This window comes from Octopus bimaculoides, chromosome 7 (assembly GCF_046866305.1).
Source record: "Octopus bimaculoides isolate indiv1 chromosome 7, ASM4686630v1, whole genome shotgun sequence".
NCBI lineage: Eukaryota > Metazoa > Mollusca > Cephalopoda > Octopoda > Octopodidae > Octopus > Octopus bimaculoides.
The window spans coordinates 14,994,458-15,016,957 of NC_142934.1; the positions used below are offsets into that span (position 1 = coordinate 14,994,458).

General features: G+C 36.3%; 1 protein-coding gene across 1 annotated transcript in view; it reads left to right on the forward strand.

The window, feature by feature from the left end:
• LOC106867387 (glutamate receptor ionotropic, NMDA 3A) overlaps positions 1-22,500 on the forward strand; it is a 556,650-nt gene that overhangs the window by 434,943 nt on the left and 99,207 nt on the right. Inside the window, exon 4 of the mRNA XM_089354823.1 lies at positions 15,205-15,803. Within this exon, the coding sequence (XP_089210949.1) occupies positions 15,205-15,803 (599 nt within the window). The remainder of the gene's footprint in view (positions 1-15,204; positions 15,804-22,500) is intronic.

Below are 22,500 nucleotides of genomic sequence, written 5' to 3' on the forward strand. Positions count from 1 at the left end.
CTCTCTTAATACATCTCAATAACTTAATCCACTTGACCACGCTAAAGCAACGGCTCTTCTCTAAATAGTATTATTCCAGAAGCACACACACACACACACACACACACACACACACGAACATACACATCTCTGTTAACATAAATCCATGCATATAGAGAATGAGACATATAAATCTCTGAATAACATTAGCGAGACTGACACACGCACGCACACACACACACGCACACACACACACACACACACACACACACACGAACATATGCACGAATATATAAAGGCTCACGTACACATATGCATTCTCACGGTCGAACACGTACACGAGCATACACAGGTGCACACATGCAGACATACAAATATACATTCGAGCACACACACACACACACACACACACACACACACACACACACTCACATACCGATATCTGTTAATATAAATACAAACACAGAGAGACATATAAAACCCAGTATAACATGAACCTACATACAAACACATACACACACTTGTAGATGCACAGGTATTACGCACACTAACACATACTAACACACACACGCACAACTTGGTGCTATGTTTGGCTTTATAAGAATGATTATTTTTATAGAATATTTTTTTTTACTTCAGACACTAAACTACTTGTAGAACAAACATTGAATGGTGGTCGGCGGAGGGGAAAAGGTCACAGAAAGCAAAAAGAAAAGAGGGGGGAAAATCACAAAAAAATTCAAAAAATAACCCGCTTGTTTATCGTGTGTGTATGTGTGTGTTTAAGATATTGTTTTATTTAAGATATTGAATAAATTTGGTATTTTTTCTATACACGTGTAATGACATTATATAAATTGTATTTTCATAGTGTTCAAGTCAGGTTTTGTGAGTTAATTGAACGACTTATAGTATTTGTTTAATTACTTTAGCGCTTAAGGCAGAGCACTGGCAGAACCGTTAACGCGTCGAAGAAAATGGTTGGCTTTATTATGTTCAACATTACCTCTCATCTTTTTCGGTGTCGATAAAGTACCACCTAAGCTCTGACATTGATTGTGTCCTTGTGCTAAAATTAGACAGAATAATTACATGAAAACATATTAATTAATGGTATATAAAAAAAGTGTGAATCTTTCTTTTTTAATTTTTTCTTGCGTGATTCTTTACTGTGGATTTTTTTCCTGTAACTGGTATTTCATCCGTCTTAACGTTCTGAGTTCAAATTCCGCCGAGATCGAATTTGCCTTTTTATCCCTTCGGGGTCGATAAAATAAGTACCAGTTGAGCACTGGGGTCAATGTAATTGACTAACCCCTCCCTCAAATTTGCTGGCCTTGTGCCAAAATTTGAAACCAAAACTGTAAACTACAAATTTTGGCGCAAGGCCATTCAATAAGGAGGATTTAATTAATAACACCGACTCCAGTATATTACCGATACTTTATTTTATCGACACGGAAAGGACAAAAAGGAAAGCCGGCCACGGCATGATTTAAACTCACAGCGTAATGGACCAAAAGAAATGCCGCTAAGCATTTTGTCTGACGCACTAACAATTCTGCCTGTTCTTCGCTTTAAATAGTCTTTTCAGTTATTAGCACAACGCCTGTATCTAAATTTTATCAAACCTGGCAGTATGTCTGCCCCCACTTTTCAATCCTTACAACCACAAGTCCTCTTATGAGAACTACTGATATAATTCGTTCTATTTTCAACTATATTCTCTACAACCAAGAGATACTACAGCATATCACTTTTGTATATTTCCCCGTCGGGAAGAGATGGAAAGAAAAAGAAAAATAAACAGCCACATTGATAATCATTTCTCTGCTGAATCATATTGGTTCTGGATCTATTTTAAAACGGGGGCCACAGTATTTTCTTAACGAAACACTTTGAAACTTGGAACACTGGTAGAATGTGTCATATAAAACATCTTTTTCTCTTAGTCTTCTTAACAAAAAAAAGAAATCCCTAAGTTATTCCATGTTAAAGTTGTCGTATTTCTGTAATTTCAACCAATCACTGACGTCCATTCAGCCGATATACATTAAGTACCGACTACATAAACAAACGATTCTGAAACAATTCTATCGGTGATAAAATTATTATTTCCTTGTCAAAAAATGGCTGAAGCATATTGGCAGTAGCTAATAAACCTTTCTATTATAGGCTAACCCTAACCCTAACCCTAACCCTAACCCTAAGGAAATGAAAAAAAAGGAAAATGAAAAAAGCAAATTTAAAATGAAAAAAGCAAATAAAACGAAGCTATGGCTTAATCAGCCAAAGGAGTAAATGTAAACAACTGAATACTTGTCAGTGATTGGTTGAAATTATCGAAATAAGACAATTTTTTACATGAAATAAATTCGAATACAAAAATATTTTTCTGTTCTATAACACAAAATAGATAAGTATACGAAGTTTGAAAGTCTTTCGGTACCAAAAACACTACGTAAAACATTAATGAAAACTGTGGCCCCCGTTTTAAAATAGATCCTTGGTTCCTCTTAGTTTCTTTAAAAATGACATTACACTGCTACTGTAAAAGCCTCTGCTTCTCTGCTCCTCCGAGCTAGTTGGTTTCATGCTTTTACAATCACCACTCAGGCACTCATAACACACTCGTCTCTCATCCTCTATCACCATTGTTCGCTCCAACCCGCAGGCCCCTAATATGACAAGTAAGAAAAGCAACAGGCTTATTCAGTTTATTCGAACCTTTTTATCTATTACTTGCTAACTACACTATATGGCAACTGTTACTTTATCTTCTCAAATTAACCCTGTCATACCGTATTCCCACTATAGCCGATTCTGTCCGATAGTTTATCTGCAATCGTTACTCTTGAGCTGTTTGCTCGGTAGCCCGAGTGGAGAGTAAGGTTAGACACAGGGGCTGAGGTGTGAGAGAGTTAATGTTGGTGACTTAGCAGAATTATACGGGTGTTAGACAGAGTGCTTAGTGAGATAGAACGCTTTGTATTCTCTTTCGATTCTTTCTGTTCTAAATTCAAATTTTGCTTAAGTCACCTTACCGCTTCATCCTTCTGTAGTCCTTAGCATAAACTACCAGGGTCGTTTTAGCGTCGATACACTATTTTTGTTTCAATTAATTTTGAAAAAAAAAATAATGAATAGTTTATTAAAATAATTTGTAATTATTAAACCAGTGGAAGTGGTAGGCTGACTGAACCATTTATAGCACACAGGACAAAATACTTAGCTATTTACATTTTGAATTCAAATACCGCTGAGGGAAACTTTGCCTTTCATCTTTTCAGGGTCGATAAAATAATTACCAGTTAAGCCGTGGGGTCGATGTTATCGATTATTTCCCTCCCCAACAGAATTTCAGGCTTTGTGGTTACAGCAGGGAGAATTATTAAACTGGTGTTTCGAACATAAATTTGCATGAAATCTTGATGGAATGTTTTAACTTGGATGAATTAAACTTAACGTCTGTATTATAGAACTAAGGGTGATCTAAAGCGGGTTGATAAATGATCCATCAATAGTTCACATTAATGACTTTTCATTGAAATTTCATGTTAATTTATAACCTAAGAATCGGCTTAATAATCCTTTCTACTAAGGAAACAAGGTTTTCGGGGAAGGGGGCTAGACGATAACATCGCCCCCAGTGCTTGACTGGTACTTAATTTATCGACCTCAAATGAATAAAAGGTAAAGTCGACCTTCCTCGTCGGAATTTGAGCCCAGAACTTAAAAACAAACCAAATGCCACTAAGTATTTTGTTCGGCGCGGTAACAATTCCGCTAGCGCGCCGCCTTCGACCAGCTTAATAATATCGAAATTATTTTGCAGCGTGGCTGTGTGCTTGAAAAGCTAGATTTACAACCACGTGATTGTAGGATCAGTCCCACTGCGTGACATCTTGAACAGATGTCGTCTACAGTAGAATGTCTTGTGAGTGAACGGGATAAACAGAAACTGTGTAGAAGCCCATAATGCATTATGTCTGTGTGTGTATTTGAGTGTCTTTTTGTTAGTATTTTTCACACCACTGCTTGACAATTGGTTTGTTTTGGTGCCAGTAACTTAGCGACAAAGGAGATCGATAGAATAAGTATCAAACTTTAAAAGAAAAAGAAATAAGTACTGGTCGATTTTGTCAATTAGCATCATTCAGGGCGGTGCTCCAGCATGGCTGCAGTCCAATAACTGAAACCCGTAGAAGAATAACTGATAAAATATTTTCAAAATTAATTGAAACATTAACTGTAAAATTTCTGTAGTTTCCAAAGAACGATGGTAGATAACAAAAGGTTTAATCGATTGCCGATCTGTATTTGCATGAAATGATCTAGAAAGGCACTAGAGTGTTTAAATCACTATTCCAGTGCTCCGCGACAGGAATGCCACGAAACGATGATAAATGTGCCGCTTTTAGTTATATTTTTAGTTCAGGTGTGCCGCCGAATTTTGAAAAGAATACAAGTGTTCCACAAGTGAAAAAAGGTTGCCGTGCGCTGGTCTACTCAACCATGGGTTTTCGCCTATAGGGAAGCACTTTGCCCTCACAAGAGCATTCTCCGTCTTAAATATCCTATGTTACATAACTCACATACATGCACATGCATACATACTCTCACATACACACATACGCATACATACTTTTACATAGATACACACGCATACGTACTCTCACATAGGTATACATGCATACATACACTCTAAAACGCACTCCATTAAAAGAGATGATGTAAAAGAACGATAAAGAAGAAATTAGCTATTATATATTAATTTTCTTGTTATTTAACCGTAAATGTTATCTTCGGAAATAGTTTGTGCGTGTGTGTGTGTGTGTGTGTGTGTGTCTAAGGATGACAATTATAATGTCTGTCATTTACATCAAAATATTAGCAATTAATTAATATATTTTTTTAATAATCCTATAGATAATTCTCATTGCAAACATTGTATCGGCGTGTGACAGCTAGTTATGGTAAACATATGTAGAATAACCTATACTGCTAATGACAAGTGAGTGATTAATTATCTGCGGAAAGAGTGATATTAATTATGAAGATACCGTAGTCTGGATAAAAAAAAACGAAGCAGAAACAATCAGTTATACTCTTATATATTGAAACTATTTGTGTTTGTTGTGTAATCAATAGCTGTTTCTCTCTACATTCGATAATAGATGGTTCGAATCGCAACAATGGGCGCACTGCTGAAATTTTGTTCGAAATTGGTGCTATAATATAAATCATGTATTTATAAAATTTTCTTCCACAGGCATAGCTGTGTGGTAAGAAGTTTGCTTCCCAACCACATAATTCAGGGTTCGGTCCCACTGCGTGGCACCTTAGGCAAGTGTCTTCGACTATAGCCTGAGGTCAACAAACTTTGTGTGAATGGACGGCTTTAATAAAATAATGTTTTACTCTGCCTTTGGTATTCGAGTACTGTTGTTGCTTGTGTGTGTGCATATATATATATATATATATATATAATACACATATATATATGTATATACATACATATATATATGTATATACATATATATATATATATGTATATACATATATATATATTTATACATATATATGTATATATATATATATATATATATATATATATATATATATATATATATACATATACATATATATGTATATACATACATATACACATATATGTATGTATATTATATGTACATATATATAAATACATATGTACATATAGATAGATAGATAGATAGATAGATAGATATACGCGTACACACGTGCATGCGCGCACACACACACACACACACACACACACACACACACACACACACACACACACAAACACCATAGACTTCGGCAGCGATTCTGTTTACCGAACCTCACTCTTATAACATTGGTAAAAAAAAAAAAAACATACAATCAAATCTATTCTAACATACAAGTTCACATTTAGAATCTTACGAATCAAATGCAAAAACAATATATATATATTAAATTTTGCAACAAAGCCTTGGGTTTTTTTGTAATGAGGTGTTTCGCAGCACAAATATTAATTTAATATTTGAACTGTAATATTGAAGATATTGTGGAAAACAAGGTGCATTATCTACGATCAGTAGCACATGTAATGTAATCCTGTACAAAGTAATACAAAAAAATTAATACACATACTATGAATCACTAACCCAAGCGTTTTATTGACTTCTCATATAACTGAAAGTGTAGCTATCACCAAGCCATTAAGTGCCTCTGGATTTTCGACGCGATGCGCAAACATGGTTCTTAAGTAGCTTCTGCAACCCCTGTCGTCGATGAATTTTCTTTTGCAATATGGCCTCTTGCTGGCATTCACTTCTTAAATAGGAGCGTTTCATCAATAATGACAATGTGTCGGCGTGTATAACTATATTCTTCTATTTATTCTTTTAATTGTTTCGAGAACCGAATTTTTGCATCAGTTTCATGCACTCTTAGCTGCTTTTTTTGCACGTTTACATTATGCCCGTCATAGTTCAGATACACTCAAGCGCGCGCACGTACGAACGCACGCACGCACACACACACGCACACACACACGCACACACACATACGCATACTTAAGCTGTTATTGTTTAAAATAAATGTTTTACATAGTCGCCTTCTCTGGTTTACGTGTCATAAAGATAGATAAATATTTCGAGCAGATAACTTGACGTAATAGGCATGTTAAATAATTGTATTTGTTCGGTTATTCATGTCAGTAGGTGCGAAGAATAAAGCTTGTCTACTACGCACACTCGCAGATTCCCAGAACTGCGTTCTTATAATTTAATTCAACTATCAGCTTTTGACCATAACAATTGTAGATTGAATTGAATGACCACCCCCCACGCACACACACACACACACACACACACACACACACACACACACACACACACACACTTTAAAGGTAGATCTGTGAAAATTTTTCTAATACATTTGTGTTAATTTATAATCTCGTGTTTTGTTTCGGAAGTTATTGGTTTCCATTACAATATATTTTCAAATACATTCACTTGTGTACTATCTTTCCGTTTCGATATATTGGAAAGTGCATTCAAAAGTTGTAATACAAATGGGTAACGGGAGAGATTGTGAAAATAAAACGAGGTCAACATGCAAACTATCAGAATGGTTGAATAAATAACCCAATTCTAACAATTCTATTTTCGATAACCATTATGTTAATCGAAATATTAGAGCAGTCATTAAGAATCTTTAGCCATTGTTCAATTTCCTCACTACCATTCTCTTTTTTTACTCCCTTTATGTTACACTCATTCTTACGATGAAGGACTAACGTCCGAAACGATTAGATATCTTCTCATACTAACTCAGTTAATTTTATATCATCCATGTTATTGGCCTGCTATGTTCGCTTACTTTTTGAGCGTCAAATCCATAGCGTGTTACTAACTTGAGAACACAGATTTAGTGGTAAAACGTTTTGACGTCTAATTTTAGCATACAAGGGATCCATCTAGTGACCTCTCATACGGTTTACCTTTTAGGAATTTATACAAGTATACATAATTACTCACACGTAAACATAAACCCGTGCGTACCCACATATATATCAACACGCCGGGCGAAAAGCTTAGCGGTATTTCGTCTGTCTTTACGTTCTGAGTTCAAATTCCGCCGCGGTCGACTTTGCGTACAGGGGTCGATCTTCCTCCAAAATTTCGTGCCTTGTGCCTAGAGAAGAAAAGAATATTTATATTTTTGTCTGTCCCGTGTATCATGTGTGATACGCAGGATATATTTCGCTGAGATCCATGCATCATATATGATAATGATTCCGATTTTATTTTTCGATCACCAAAGTAATTTGGGATACATGAATGGAAAGTTTCATATTATTCAGAAAGCATGAAACAAGGTGTAACTAAGAGTCTTAAAACGAACATGGACTTTTAGGACAAACTTATTAAAATAAATTGGACAGGCAAAAACTTAAATGATGTTTGCATGATGTAAAATGGGCGAACATTAATTGGAAAAAGGATTCACTGGAGAATATAAAGAGATATTATTCATAATATGTAACTGACAGTGATTTCGTTCTATTGCTAGATGCTGGCGTCGCCAGAGAGTAAGAGGTGTTCTAACTGCACAGAGCTTTATATAGGTGGGCATCTCATTCGGTGAGTTGGTTTCATATGTGATAGCAAGGAGCTCTTCTGGTAGGGAAATATGTGGGTTGGGTTTGATAAGAAACGACGGCGATTTCATTCGGTTTGAAAATTCATACATAGAAGAATAAATGGAAAAGGTTGAGGAGATTCAGGGGTATACGTGTATGTGTATGTGTGTATGCGTTCGTGTTTGTGTGTATACATACACACACAAACACACACACACACACTGAAAAATGCAATCTCAATATACTTATTGGAAATTTCTCTATGAAAGTGCTTTAATGAGATCGATTTTGCTATGGGCAATCCACAGGTTAGGAGTTCATTCTTCGAAGATTACGAAGTTTCCTGTCTGTTTATGACAGCTCATATGTTTATGACAGCTCATATGTTTATGACAGCTCATATGTTGCTTTCCAGCAGCAACGAGTGTACACCATTTAACAGTTTTCGTCCTGAAAATACACACACATACACACACACACATACGCGCGCGCGCGCGCACACACTTACACACACACTCTCTCTCTATTTATATATATATATATATATATATATATATATACATATATGACCTATTTATGGTATATCGTCTATATATATAAATTTAAGAATGTGTGTCTGTCTGTCTATCAGTGTGTCTGTGTGAATCCCTAAAACTTGAGAACTACACAACCAATTTCTTTTAAATCGTACACATGCCTTATTTAGGGTCCATGTAGTGTCACACGCCAAAAAAAAAGAAATTTAACTTCTTGCCTACTGCGAGCCCAGAGCAATATCATATCTCCTCCACTATTTCAGTATTACGTATCAAAATTGAAACAATAACATCTCTCTATTGTAATGTCAGATATTTTCACTTTAATACTGTAACCATTAAAGTGAAACTATTATCTCACATATATACAGGCATACATATATACATACATATATATAATACTAGCAAAGATACCCGACGTTTCCCGGGTTACATGCAATTGAAGAATTAGACTTTTCTGTTATATTTTCTCTAATGAACTGAAATACCCATGATTCGAATTTCATCAAAATTTCAGATAGCGGTTCTTTCCCTCTTTACACACCCTAAAAAAAATTCTAATTATGACACATGTATCCCATACTACTGATCTTTATGCGCAGATTCCAAAATTCCATTCTTATGGAAACTGTTCAAAGGATTTTGCTCCTGAAAAATGGAGGTCATGGAGCTCTAAAATGTGGGAGTCTTAATGTCAACAAGAGAAGTTGAATTGTTGAGAATCTTTTTAACTTGGGTCTTACATCTATTGTTCGAATTTCTTTGAAATAGGAAATATATGTATGTTCACTGGGTTTGTAAAAAAGAGCAAAGCTACAGGAAACCGTTTCAGTCATTTGACTGCAGCCATACTGGAGCATCACCTCGAAAGGTTTTAGTCGAACAAATCGATCCTCAGGGTCTATTTTGTAAAACCTGGTACTTATTCTATCATCACTTTTACCGAACCACTAAGCTACTGGAACATAAACACACTAACACCGGTTGTCAAGCGGTGATGTCTGACAAATACGGACATAGACTCATAGATATATACATACACTATATATGTATGTATGTATGTATATATATATATATATATATATATATATATATATATATATATATATATATATATATATATATATATAAATTATAATACAGGGTATCAAGAGATACCACCACCAATTTTAAATAATTATTACCTTTGATGGTTTTTATTCCCATGCTGACCACTTGATAAGATCAATATTTTAAATACCGATCTTATCCTTATTTATATATATATATATATATATATATATATATATATATATATATATATATATATATATATATATATATATAGACTCCGCTATGTCAAGATGGACTTATATATTCTTCCTCACATTTTGGATTTTTATGTATGCTCTCTCCCACTTGGATTTGATATGTTGCCACATTTATAATATGTCTTTTTTCTGCATTTTCGTGCAGCTGAAGATTGCTCTTCATATTGCATTTAAGGTAATGCTCGCATTACTTAAATAAATTGAAGTAGCATGAAACGTGCATACTGCAATCACTTTTGAAATCCGTGTTGCTTATTGTTTTGATTTTAATCACCCATCCTTTTGGGATGCGATATTCGGGTGCCTTCGCATAAGTACCATATTCAAGCCTTGAATCTATATATATATATATATATATATATATATATATATAGGAAGGAGTTCTTTCATTTTCCGCCTACCAAATCCACTCACAAGGCATTTATCGGTCCGTGATAACGATAGAAGACACATGACTAAGGTACCACGCAGTAAGATTGAACCTGGACCCATGTGGTTGGGAAGCAAGCGTCTTACCACACAGCCACACCCGATTAGTCCGCATTATTTCGTTAGGAGCATAGGATTAGTTTTCCAGTTTTTCTGGTAAGCATATTACTCCCTGGATAACTAATTTTTACCAGCAGAGTGGTCTGGCTGGAGCAACGTGAAATGAAATGTTTTGCTCATGAATCAAACGCATTGCCAGATCGAGGAATCGAAACCATAAACTTACGATCATGAGCCCAATACCCAATCACAAAGCCAAGCTTCTCCACTCTCTTTCTATTTCTTTCTTTATATACGTGTGTGTATGTGTAAGAGAGAGAGTATCGATGCGTCCGACTTCTTTTATATCGTTTGTCTCCCATTAACTATATACCGCGCAGATGACAGCCATTTTTTTCTTTTGCTTTGATAACATCATGATATAAGTAGTGAGGAAGATATGCGCAACTCAAAGCCTTCACGACGATGCTATAGTATGTCTGCCGACAACGACAGAAGTCAGCAAAAGAAACAAAAGAATATACGTAAACATGATGGCACTCGGTGCTTTGTGTCTGCACAAAAGCAAACATCAAATGCAGTGAAGGTGATGACATTTGGAGGGGATACGGAGTGTGAGTGGGAGAATCAAATTATGGATGGTGGAACGTGCACGGACTGTTTGAAGAAGGTAGCTATTGATTTTTAAAGGAATAATCAATCAAATTACAAGAGTAGAGAATAATTTGATATACGGTGAAACCCTTACGTCTTCAAAGGTGACTTATATCTGAAAATAGTGGAAGGATATACTATTCATCTCGTCAATCTAACGGTGTGTCTGACAGTATACGTACATATGTAAGTACAAACACACACACACACACACACACACACACACACACACAGACACACACACACACTCGCACAGGCACACGCACACACACGCACAGGCACAGACATACACATTCACACACACACTCACACACACACTCACACACACACTCACACAATTGCACATCTATACAAAGATACACACAAAAATATACTGTCAAAACAATTTTGGTGGCATAGTTCTGTCTCACTTTTTTTAAATATATTTACATATATATGATGTACTGTGTGTGTATATATATATATATGTGTGTGTATGTGTGTGTGTGTGTGCATACATATATATATATATATATATACATACATACATATATATAAATATACATACATATATATACATACATACATATGTACATAAATACACACACACATACACACACACAAACATATATATAACATTAGAACGTTTCAGCATTTATTTTTAGCAATATGGGTGTTCGAACACCCTAGTCATATTTGGTGACAATTATAGTTTTCCTTTTTGGAAACACACTGCATACGGCTGCCTATATTAATTAATTTTTATATGAACAAGCAAGAAAAACACGAAAAATCAACAACGCGAGGACGTTATTGGACGCTCAAGAATGGAAAGAAAAGAAAGAGGAAAACAGGACAAGTAGCCGAAAACCACCCTTCATCAGTTGTCGGCTGTCTGTCTACTCCTCATTTCGAGCATTGAAAGACAATATGAATCTTCAAAGACAGTTGCTCCCATAAGTACCAAAATATAATTTGGGATTTATGGAGGGTCAAAGGTGGAACAAAAACAGGACAGTGGAGACATACAAGCAGACCCAACAAAAACAAACATGGAGGGTTGTTAGACCAGAACGAGGATAACATAGCGAACGCTAGAGAAATATTTTCTTTGACAAGAGAAAAGATAGAAAAGAGAAATAGGATACGCCCAGTCCTGTTTTCTCCCTCATCTTTTTCTCTAATTCCCTGCGACGGTTCAGTGCAGAGATGTGTAGTAATCTCACCCACTTTTACGCCATGGAAACCGGATTAAAATTCAGCCTTAAAAGTCTTGGTATAGCTAAGTCTACTTGGCTACTATTTTCTTCGTTGTTAGAGTTGACATGTTTTGGAATTTCACTGTATTTCCGTACCCAGCCAGCAAGCCGGACAACTAGCTAGCCAACAGTGTGTCATGTATAAAAAGGATTCTCTAATTGCAATTTCTAGTCAATATGTTGTTTGTAAAGATATGTTCTGTTGTTTAACGAGATTGTTGAGAAATTTTTCTTGCTGCTTGAATTTAATGTTTGCGAAATCTTACATGCAGTATTTGAAAATTGAGAATCTTTTGAAATATCTTTTCTATTATGAGCAGAAAGCCTGAGATTTTGGAGTAGGAGGCGAGTGGATTAAATCGACCAGTGCTTAACTGGTACTCATTTTACCGATCCCGAAAGGTGAAAGATAAAGTCGACCTCGGCGGAATTTTAACTCAGAAAGTGAAGATGGCTGGATGAGATGCCGCGAAGCATTTTGTCAGTCGTGCTAACGTGTCTGTCAGCTTGTCATCTTAAAATCTCTTGAACTATAATAATTCTTTCTGTTAGTTTTGTTACTGTTGTTGTTTTACTGTTTTATGTTTGTTCTTTAATATGTTAGATTCAGTGTGGTAGAGTGTAACACCCTACCATAGCGTTGATTAAATTTTTGCTGTTAATGTAACATGTTCATCGTACACAAATCAGTCCTTACATCTTTCTGTTGGATAATGAAAACAAAATGTGCATACTATGCCATACGAAACGTGGAGAATCCAAGAAAGTATTCCTACAGTAAAAGACGAATTGACTTGGTCCCCGTGTCTCGGGTAGGTAAATAAAGAAGGTAAAATTACCTTTTCGAGTCATGCTGATAGGATAAGTACTAGGCTTACAAAGAATAAGTCCTGGGGTCGATTTGTTCGATTGGCCGCAGTCAAATAACTGAAACAAATAAAAGAATATATATATATACACACACACACACACACACACACACACCCAGACATACATCCTTGTGTGCGCGCGTGCATGCATGTGTGCTCGTGTGCATGCATGTGTGCGCGTGTGCATGTGTGTGCTCGTGTAGTTTATTTAATCAAGTCTGACCGTAGGGGACCAGACCACAACTGCAATAATTCGATGCATCACTTCGCTTCACTTCATTTGAAGCAAATCTAATAAGAATAATACTAGTAAGGGTGCCATAAACTCCCTTTTGAGAAACATTAAAGACCTTAAAATTGCTTACCCCACTTCTCTCTCTCTATCTCTCGCTCTCGCTCTCCGTATATAGTATACTATCGTCTGCCAGCGCTGGCTATCGTCTGCCATCACCCAATCTCCTGCACAATCGCTTGCCTTTCCTTGCTGTTGTTTACGAATGTCATACTCTGCTATCGCTTTCTTGCCTATCTCTAATGTTGGCTAACAGCCATCTTTTTACGTCCTATAATCCAATTATTCTTCCTTATGTTTCTAGATTCCTCGAGACATTAGTTTTAATTATAATTTAATCTTTCCTCGTATACGTGGTCGCCGTCGTCGTCGACACCATCAGCGGCAGCTGCCGCAGGAGCCGCAGCGATCGCTGCAGTATCAGTAATTACATCGTCGTCGTTCAGTGTAGTTGTGGTCGTCGTTTATGATGATCATCAACAATATTAGCATTCTTTGTCATCTTTACTATTAACCCCACCATTACCATCACTATCACCACCACCACCACCACCATAAGTAATACAACCATTATCGTCAATATAATCATCATAAAAATATTGCTATCGTCGTCGTCGTCATCATCATCATTATCATCATTGCTGCTATAACTCTCTTTGTGAGACCGCCACTTTTATTATAGATGTTGGACCGAACTTTTGCTCATCTTCCAGCCGGTGGACTGGCAGAATCATTGCAGCGTCCGTCAAAATGCTTGGCCCTATTTTTTCCAGCTATTTACGTTCTGAGTTCAAATCCTGTTCAGCTCAACTCTACTTTTCATTCGTCCGAGGTCTTTAAAATAAAATGCCAATCAAGAAATGCCAGTCGATTTAATCGATTATCCTCCTCTCCCAAAAAATTCTTCAGGACAGTGGATTAGGAGAAGCAAGGAAGTGCTGGTGCAACTCTCTCTCTCTCTCTCTCTCTCTCTCTCTCTCTCTCTCTCTCTCTCTCTCTCTCTCTCTCTCTCTCTCTCTCTCTCCCTCCTGCTTCCTATTCACATCTTCGATGTTTCATAAGGTCAAAGATATACATATACATATTTACATCATCGCGTATCGACCCAGATTCCCGGGTATTGTTATACACTGCTGTTCACAATGCGCTTCCTCGGTGTAGCTTTCGAACGATAGCACTTCGTAAGTTCGGTGGGTAGGCCAACATTTCTCCTGAATAGAATGCCAGTCCGTCGCTGGGTTACCCATTTACAACATGAAATGTGCAACATGAAATGAAGTGTTTTACTCAAGAGCACAAAATGCTGCTTGGCCAGGGAATCGAACCTAGAAACTTGTGATCATGAGTGTAACACTCTAAGCACTAGGCCGCCGCGTTCACACACACACTCTCACACAACACACACACACACACATATATATATATATATGTGTGTGTGTGTGTGTGTGTGTGTGTGTGTGTGTGTGTATGCATAACTATATACACCTGCATATACATACACTTACACGCATATGTTTCTATGTACGTACATGTATGAATACATGCAAACACGCAAAGGTATTCTTATATTGAAAATTATTTATTAATGCTTCCAAACATAGTTACTGCTCGTTCCATGCATTTTGTTCAAAGTTGATTCACTTCTATCAATTCTTATATATTTTATTTTCATTTCTATATTACAGACCCTGGAAAACTCCATGATGGTCCAAATGAACAGATCGCCATATTACTCAGGAGAAGCTATGGCGCTGCTCTTGAGCCGATTCGGCTACTATTGGGTTAGCTTTATTTATCAAGACACCTATTTGGAAGACGGATTCTACACTAGGTTTCTGGAAGAAGGAGGATTATACGGTATTAGAACGCAGATGAATGTAAGCGTTTCCCACGCCGATAATTGGATGATATTACAAGATAAACTGAAAAAAATTCAACAAAGTGCCTTCAAAATTGTTGTTATACACTGCGACGTGTTCCTTATGAAGCGTGTGGTTCAAATAGGAAAACTCCTTAATCTTTTCTCGCACAATTATGCCTGGTTTTTATCTGATTTTGCCACTGAACACAATCAATTGGCCGATTATAGTTTACCTGTCGGTCTTGTGGGTCTTGAGAGATCGAGGCCGTTCGGTTATGTAACGCAGTTGGAGAATATACTTCGGACTATAGTCCAGCATTTCCAGTCTGACGGTATATCAGATTTAGGATATCAGGAATTCTCGCTAAGTGACGTTGTAAATGATTCATATATTTTCAATACCAGTTCTGTAAGATGGTCAAGGTAAGAGGCATAAAGTTTAAAATTTCGATTGATCTATTGTGAAAATCTGTCAAATCTATCTTACTAAATTTCAAATATAAATGTCATACAATTTGCAGGATGTACGCTGATACACATATGTATATACGCTGATGTACATATGCATATAAAACATGCACACAATATATGTTCATACGTTCACACAAAGACAAATCTGTGCATACACACATAAATACAGATGAACAGCGACTAATTGTGCAGTATATCTGGCTGCCAGCTTCTACAGACGTAATGAAACAAACTGGGATGAAAAAGAAATGTAAATTCAAACTGCAGCATTGCACTCCTTACGATTCACCACCACATGTAAGATGCTAATGAACAAATCTGCAGCACCATTGAAATTACTCTAGATATTGACTGTAATATATATAAACTGAGGGGAAAAGCTTGATTCTAAACAAATTGAAATTGATGAGACCTAACAAGTTTGAAATAATGTGTGTGTGTGTGTGTGTGTGTGTGTGTGTGTGTGTGTGTGTGTGTGTGTGTGTGTGTGGCTGTGTACTAAGAAGTCTGCTTCTCAACCACATGGTTCCGAGTTCAGTCTCACAACCTGGCATGTTGGGCAAGTGTCTTCTACTATATGTATGCATGTATGTATGTGTGTATGTATGTATGTATGTATGTATGTATGTATGTATGTATGTATGTATGTATGTATGGGTTTGGCTATTCAATGCTTTTGTCTGTTTACGCAGCTGGGCATGAGTTTGGAGATATTTGATTCTGAATTCAATCAGATCGATTTACCGTTAGAGGCTTCCTTATAAGAAAGACTAGATTCCTGAAAGGTTAATATATGTTAATCAATGGATAAAGATTAACTAAACGCAGTGCAACAAGAATTGAAATACAACTTTTAGGATAGGTAGTATACAGGCATCATATCGATTTAATTAACTGGGCTTCTCGTCACCAGACACTGGAAAGTTGTATACGGAAACTGAATCAAAACTAAAAACAAAACAGAAAAAATATAATGCTCATAAAGACAAAATAACGGAAAGGCATAGACTAAAAACATTCCATGAATTGAAAATTTATTAGGAAATATAAGTCAATTGAACTAAAATTACGTAGCAGGAATGTTTACATGTAATGTATACTATTCAGCATTCTTTTCATGTCGCTATAAAATCGATATTTAAACATACACTGAAATCAATATGAAGGCGTGTTTAAAATTATTCACAAAAACTGTCCACTAGGAAGAGAGTGAAAACGAGGCTAGTAAACATCACATGTACGTTTTATAGATCATTTGTTGTAGCAAAATATCGTGTAAGAAAGTTCGACGGCCATTTGAAATATGTTCAAATATGTCTATGTATCTGCGTGTTTAGGGCGGTGAGCTGGTAAAATTGTTATCACGCCAGACAAAATGCTTAGCAGCATTTCGTTCGTTTTTATGTCCCGAGTTCAAATTCCGCCAAGGTCGACTTTACGTTTCATTCTTTCGGAATTGATAAAATAAATACCATTTAAGCACTGGCGTTGATGTAATCGATGATCCCGCTTCCTTAAAACTTGCTGGCCTTGTGCCAAAATTGGAAAACAATAAGTATCTGCATGTACGTATATTTTGTTGTAAATTCTATCAGATCGATTTAACGTTTATAGGAACTCTTGGTAGATATCCTAGATTCCTGAACAGGTAATGCATTCATCAATTGATAAATTATACATACACATATAGAGAGAAGCAATTTGCGGATAAACAAATTAGATATATTAAATATGATATAATATAATAGTTTGAGTATGAAACAGAAATTATGTATATATGTATACATGAAAAACAAGAGAAAGTAAAAGATGGAGACTTTCAGACGATGTATATTTCGGTACAGATATATAGATATTTACATTAATAGATCGAACTTACACAGAAAACAATCGACAGGGGAAATTAAAGGGATGGAAGAAAGGTTTTATAAGTCCAACAGCTGTTTCTAGGAGCTTGGAGATCCACGATAATGTTGGTAGATGTAGTTTATTTCAATATGCGGCCATAATGGATACAATCAACATAGCATAAGACGAGCCTCCGTCATCAGGGTAGAGAAGGTCTTACATTTCAGATTTTAATGCAGAGAAGTTCAAAGATGGAATGATTAAATATGGAATCGATCCTCTGTAAATACTTTCGAGTCAAAGCTTGAATCTTTTTGGGCACTATTAAGTGTCTTCTACACTGACAATCTCTGACTCTCATCTGCGGGCAATACATACATACATACATACATACATACGTACATACGTTTTTGTGTTATTTTGTGTTTCATTGGAGCACTAGATTTTGTTAGTAAATGCTTAACGGAGTATCTGGATAAACCGGATCTGCAATCTGTGAGTGCAACAGTAAAAATATGGGAGACTTTTCTCAAGCTGCAAATGTGAATTTGTCTCTGTTAACTACATCCCAAAGATAGAGCCCTGTATCTTTGTTGGAAACCGGCTCCCTCCTCAGTGGAAGATTTATGACAATTAAAAAAAACAGAAGACACACACACATATATATATATATATAGACGTGCGTGTGCGTGCGTGTGACTCTGTGTGTGTGTGTGTGTGTGTGTGTGTGTGTGTGTGTGTGCGTGTATGATTATATATATATATATATATTCGTGCGCAACGCACGTGTCTAAGTGAATCGGTGCAGGTTGAAAAGACATTTGCAAATGAAATTAAACTGGCTATTAAAATAAATACATAATACGGTCTCAATGAAATTTTGAAAAAGAAACCATTTAGGCTTTTACTGCTTATACACACTGTATTATTGAAAGATTGCATTAACAACGCGAAAGCACTCAGTTTGTTTGGTGAAACTCTGAATATTAGTGCTCGACTTAAACAAAATCGATAATAGATTTGAAATTTGAAAATACAGTGTTATTGATTGTTATTGAGTAGCAATAGTTACTTTCATATTGTAATTATTCTTTTCTACTCCAGGCACAACGCCCGAAATTTTGGGGGAGGGACCCAGTCGATTAGATCGACCCTAGTACGCAACTGCTACTTAATTTATCGATACCGAAAGGATGAAAGGCAAAGTCGACCTCAGAGGAATTTGAACTTAGAACGTAAAGACAGACGAGATACCTATTTCGTTATAGCCCACAAGGGGCTAAACATAGAGGGAACAAACAAGAACAGACGAACAGATTAAGTCGAATACATCGACCCCAGTGCGTAACTGGTACTTAATTTATCGACCCCGAAAGGATGAAAGGCAAAGTCGACCTCAGAGGAATTTGAACTTAGAACGTAAAGACAGACGAGATACCTATTTCGTTATAGCCCACAAGGGGCTAAACATAGAGGGAACAAACAAGAACAGACGAACAGATTAAGTCGAATACATCGACCCCAGTGCGTAACTGGTACTTAATTTATCGACCCCGAAAGGATGAAAGGCAAAGTCGACCTCAGAGGAATTTGAACTTAGAACGTAAAGACAGACGAGATACCTATTTCGTTATAGCCCACAAGGGGCTAAACATAGAGGGAACAAACAAGAACAGACGAACAGATTAAGTCGAATACATCGACCCCAGTGCGTAACTGGTACTTAATTTATCGACCCCGAAAGGATGAAAGGCAAAGTCGACCTCAGAGGAATTTGAACTTAGAACGTAAAGACAGACGAGATACTTATTTCGTTATAGCCCACAAGGGGCTAAACATAGAGGGAACAAACAAGAACAGACGAACAGATTAAGTCGAATACATCGACCCCAGTGCGTAACTGGTACTTAATTTATCGACCCCGAAAGGATGAAAGGCAAAGTCGACCTCAGAGGAATTTGAACTTAGAACGTAAAGACAGACGAGATACCTATTTCGTTATAGCCCACAAGGGGCTAAACATAGAGGGAACAAACAAGAACAGATGAACAGATTAAGTCGAATACATCGACCCCAGTGCGTAACTGGTACTTAATTTATCGACCCCGAAAGGATGAAAGGCAAAGTCGACCTCAGAGGAATTTGAACTTAGAACGTAAAGACAGACGAGATACCGCTGAGCTTTTCACCCGGAGTGCTACCGTTTCTGCTAGCTCGCCACCTTTATCTTATAGTAATTATTACGAAAGCATTTCTGTTCAAATTAATTATAATAGAGCAGAATAGAAATAAAAATCGTCCAGGGTTACAGCTATCATAAATTGATATAAAAAGACACACAAACTTGAAAATAAAATCAAGCTGCGTATTGAAATATGTAGTATATATGTATTTATATACAGCAATCCCTCGACTATCGCGAGTATTACATTCTAAAACACACGTGATAGGTGAAAATCCGCGAAGTAGAAACAGTATTGTACTATATATATATATATATATATATATATATATGTATATATCTTTTATTATTATCTTTATAATTTGTATATTTGTATTCTATTATAAATGCAAAGCAATACCACAGAGGGAATCGACGTCAGCTTAAATCATAAACCGCGATAGGTGAACCGCGATATGGTGAGGGAATACTGTATATATATATGTGTGTGTGTGTGGTTGGCACTCCGTCGGTTATGACGTCGAGGGTTCCAGTTTATCCGATCAACGGAACAGCCTGCTCGTGAAATTAACGTGCAAGTGGCTGAGCACTCCACAGACACACACGTGTACCCTTAATGTAGTTCTCAGGGATATTCAGCGTGACACAGTGTGACAAGGCTGACCCTTTGAATTACAGGCACAACAGAAACAGGAAGTAAGAGTGAGAGAAAGTTGTGGTGAAAGAATACAGCAGGGTTCGCGACCATCCCCTACCGGAGCCTCGTGGAGCTTTAGGTGTTTTCGCTCAATAAACACTCACAACGCCCGGTCTGGGAATCGAAACCGCGATCATACGACCGCGAGTCCACTGCCCTAACCACTGGGCCATTGCGCATCCACTATATATATATAATATTTGGTAGAGATCTAATATATATATATATATATATATATATATATATATATATATATATATATATATATATATATATATATATATATATATATATATATATATATATATATATTGATACATAAACACATTATTTTATAGCGACATCTAGCCAACCAATCTACTCCACGCTGATAAACAGCAATAACACAGAAACCGGTCCGTGGATGTGAGGTTGTGCCGGGTGGAGGTACTGATTTTCCGTGTTCGAAAATATAAGGCCACAGAATTTTTTGTGTTGTATAGTCAGCTGGAAACTACGTTTCCTGGGGAAAGTACCAGTTGCGTACTGGGTCGATCTAATTGACTGGCGCACTCCCGCAAAAATTCGGGCCTTGTTCCTAGAGCAAAAAAGAATATTTAGCTTGGTTTTATTTTCAAGTGCCTCTTCGTTTTTCAATATGAACATCAGCTGCTCCTCTCCTCTCGAGCAGATTCGGTAGCATGTTGATGCTACAGGCTTCTATTGGCTGCGGTTTTCTCTGCTCCCATTCATCTAAATTATCTACGTATATGTATGTATGTATTATATATGTATGTATATATATGTATGCATCTATGCATGTATGTATCTATGTATGTATGTACGAATGAATGAATGAATGTATAGGGCATATGTATGTTTATGCATATATGTGTATGTGTGTGTATGTATATGTGTGTGTACGTCTATCAGCCTCTTTCCTGCCGGTTATTTTTTAACGGTGTTTACATATGTCAATTATATATTGCTGCATTATTGCTCTAAACCTTATCTCTTTCATTTTACCAAGTCCTTTGTTAATCGTATTGCCCAAAAGGAATATTTTCGTTATGCACACGAAATATTTATTTTTCTCATGAATATATATATATATATATATATATATATATATATATATATATATATATATAGAGAGAGAGAGAGAGAGAGAGAGAGAGAGAGAGAGAGAGAGAGATATTTACACACATACACACACACACACACACACATACACACACACACACACACACACACATATATATATATATATATATATATATATATACACACACATACACACACTTACACATATATCTATGTATATGCATGCATATATTTATGCATATATATATGTATGTATATCTATGTATATCTATGTATATGTATGTTTATATATGTATGCATGTATGTATGTATGTATCTATCTATGTATGTACGAATGAATGAATGTATAGGGCATATGTATGTTTATATATATGTGTGTATGTGTGTGTATGTATTTGTGTGTGTACGTCTATGAGTTGGTGTGGAAAGGATAGATGGCAGGAAAGAAGAGAATAATTCATAAGATTTATAACCATCCTTCAACAAGACTCAGTTTTAGGCGTGAATTGTACGGTCCTATAAACATTTTCTAATCGGTTTTCTTGTGACATAGTAATTCAATTTCTGGCAGTGTGTGTATGCATTCGTGTGTTTCTAAGTGTCAGTGAGTGTGAGATAGATAGAGAGATAGAGAGAGAGAGAGAGAGGGGGGGGAGATAGAGAGGGTGTCTGGAATGGGGAAACAGACAGATACAGAATCCGTATATGTGTGTGGTTGTTTGTTTGTAATAGAATGTGTTTTCGTAGATACAATTTCATGAAGCATCATCAGTATGCACGTGTGTTTGTTTGAAGTGTGTTATGTTTGATGAGATCTCAACAAGCATGATAAACAATAT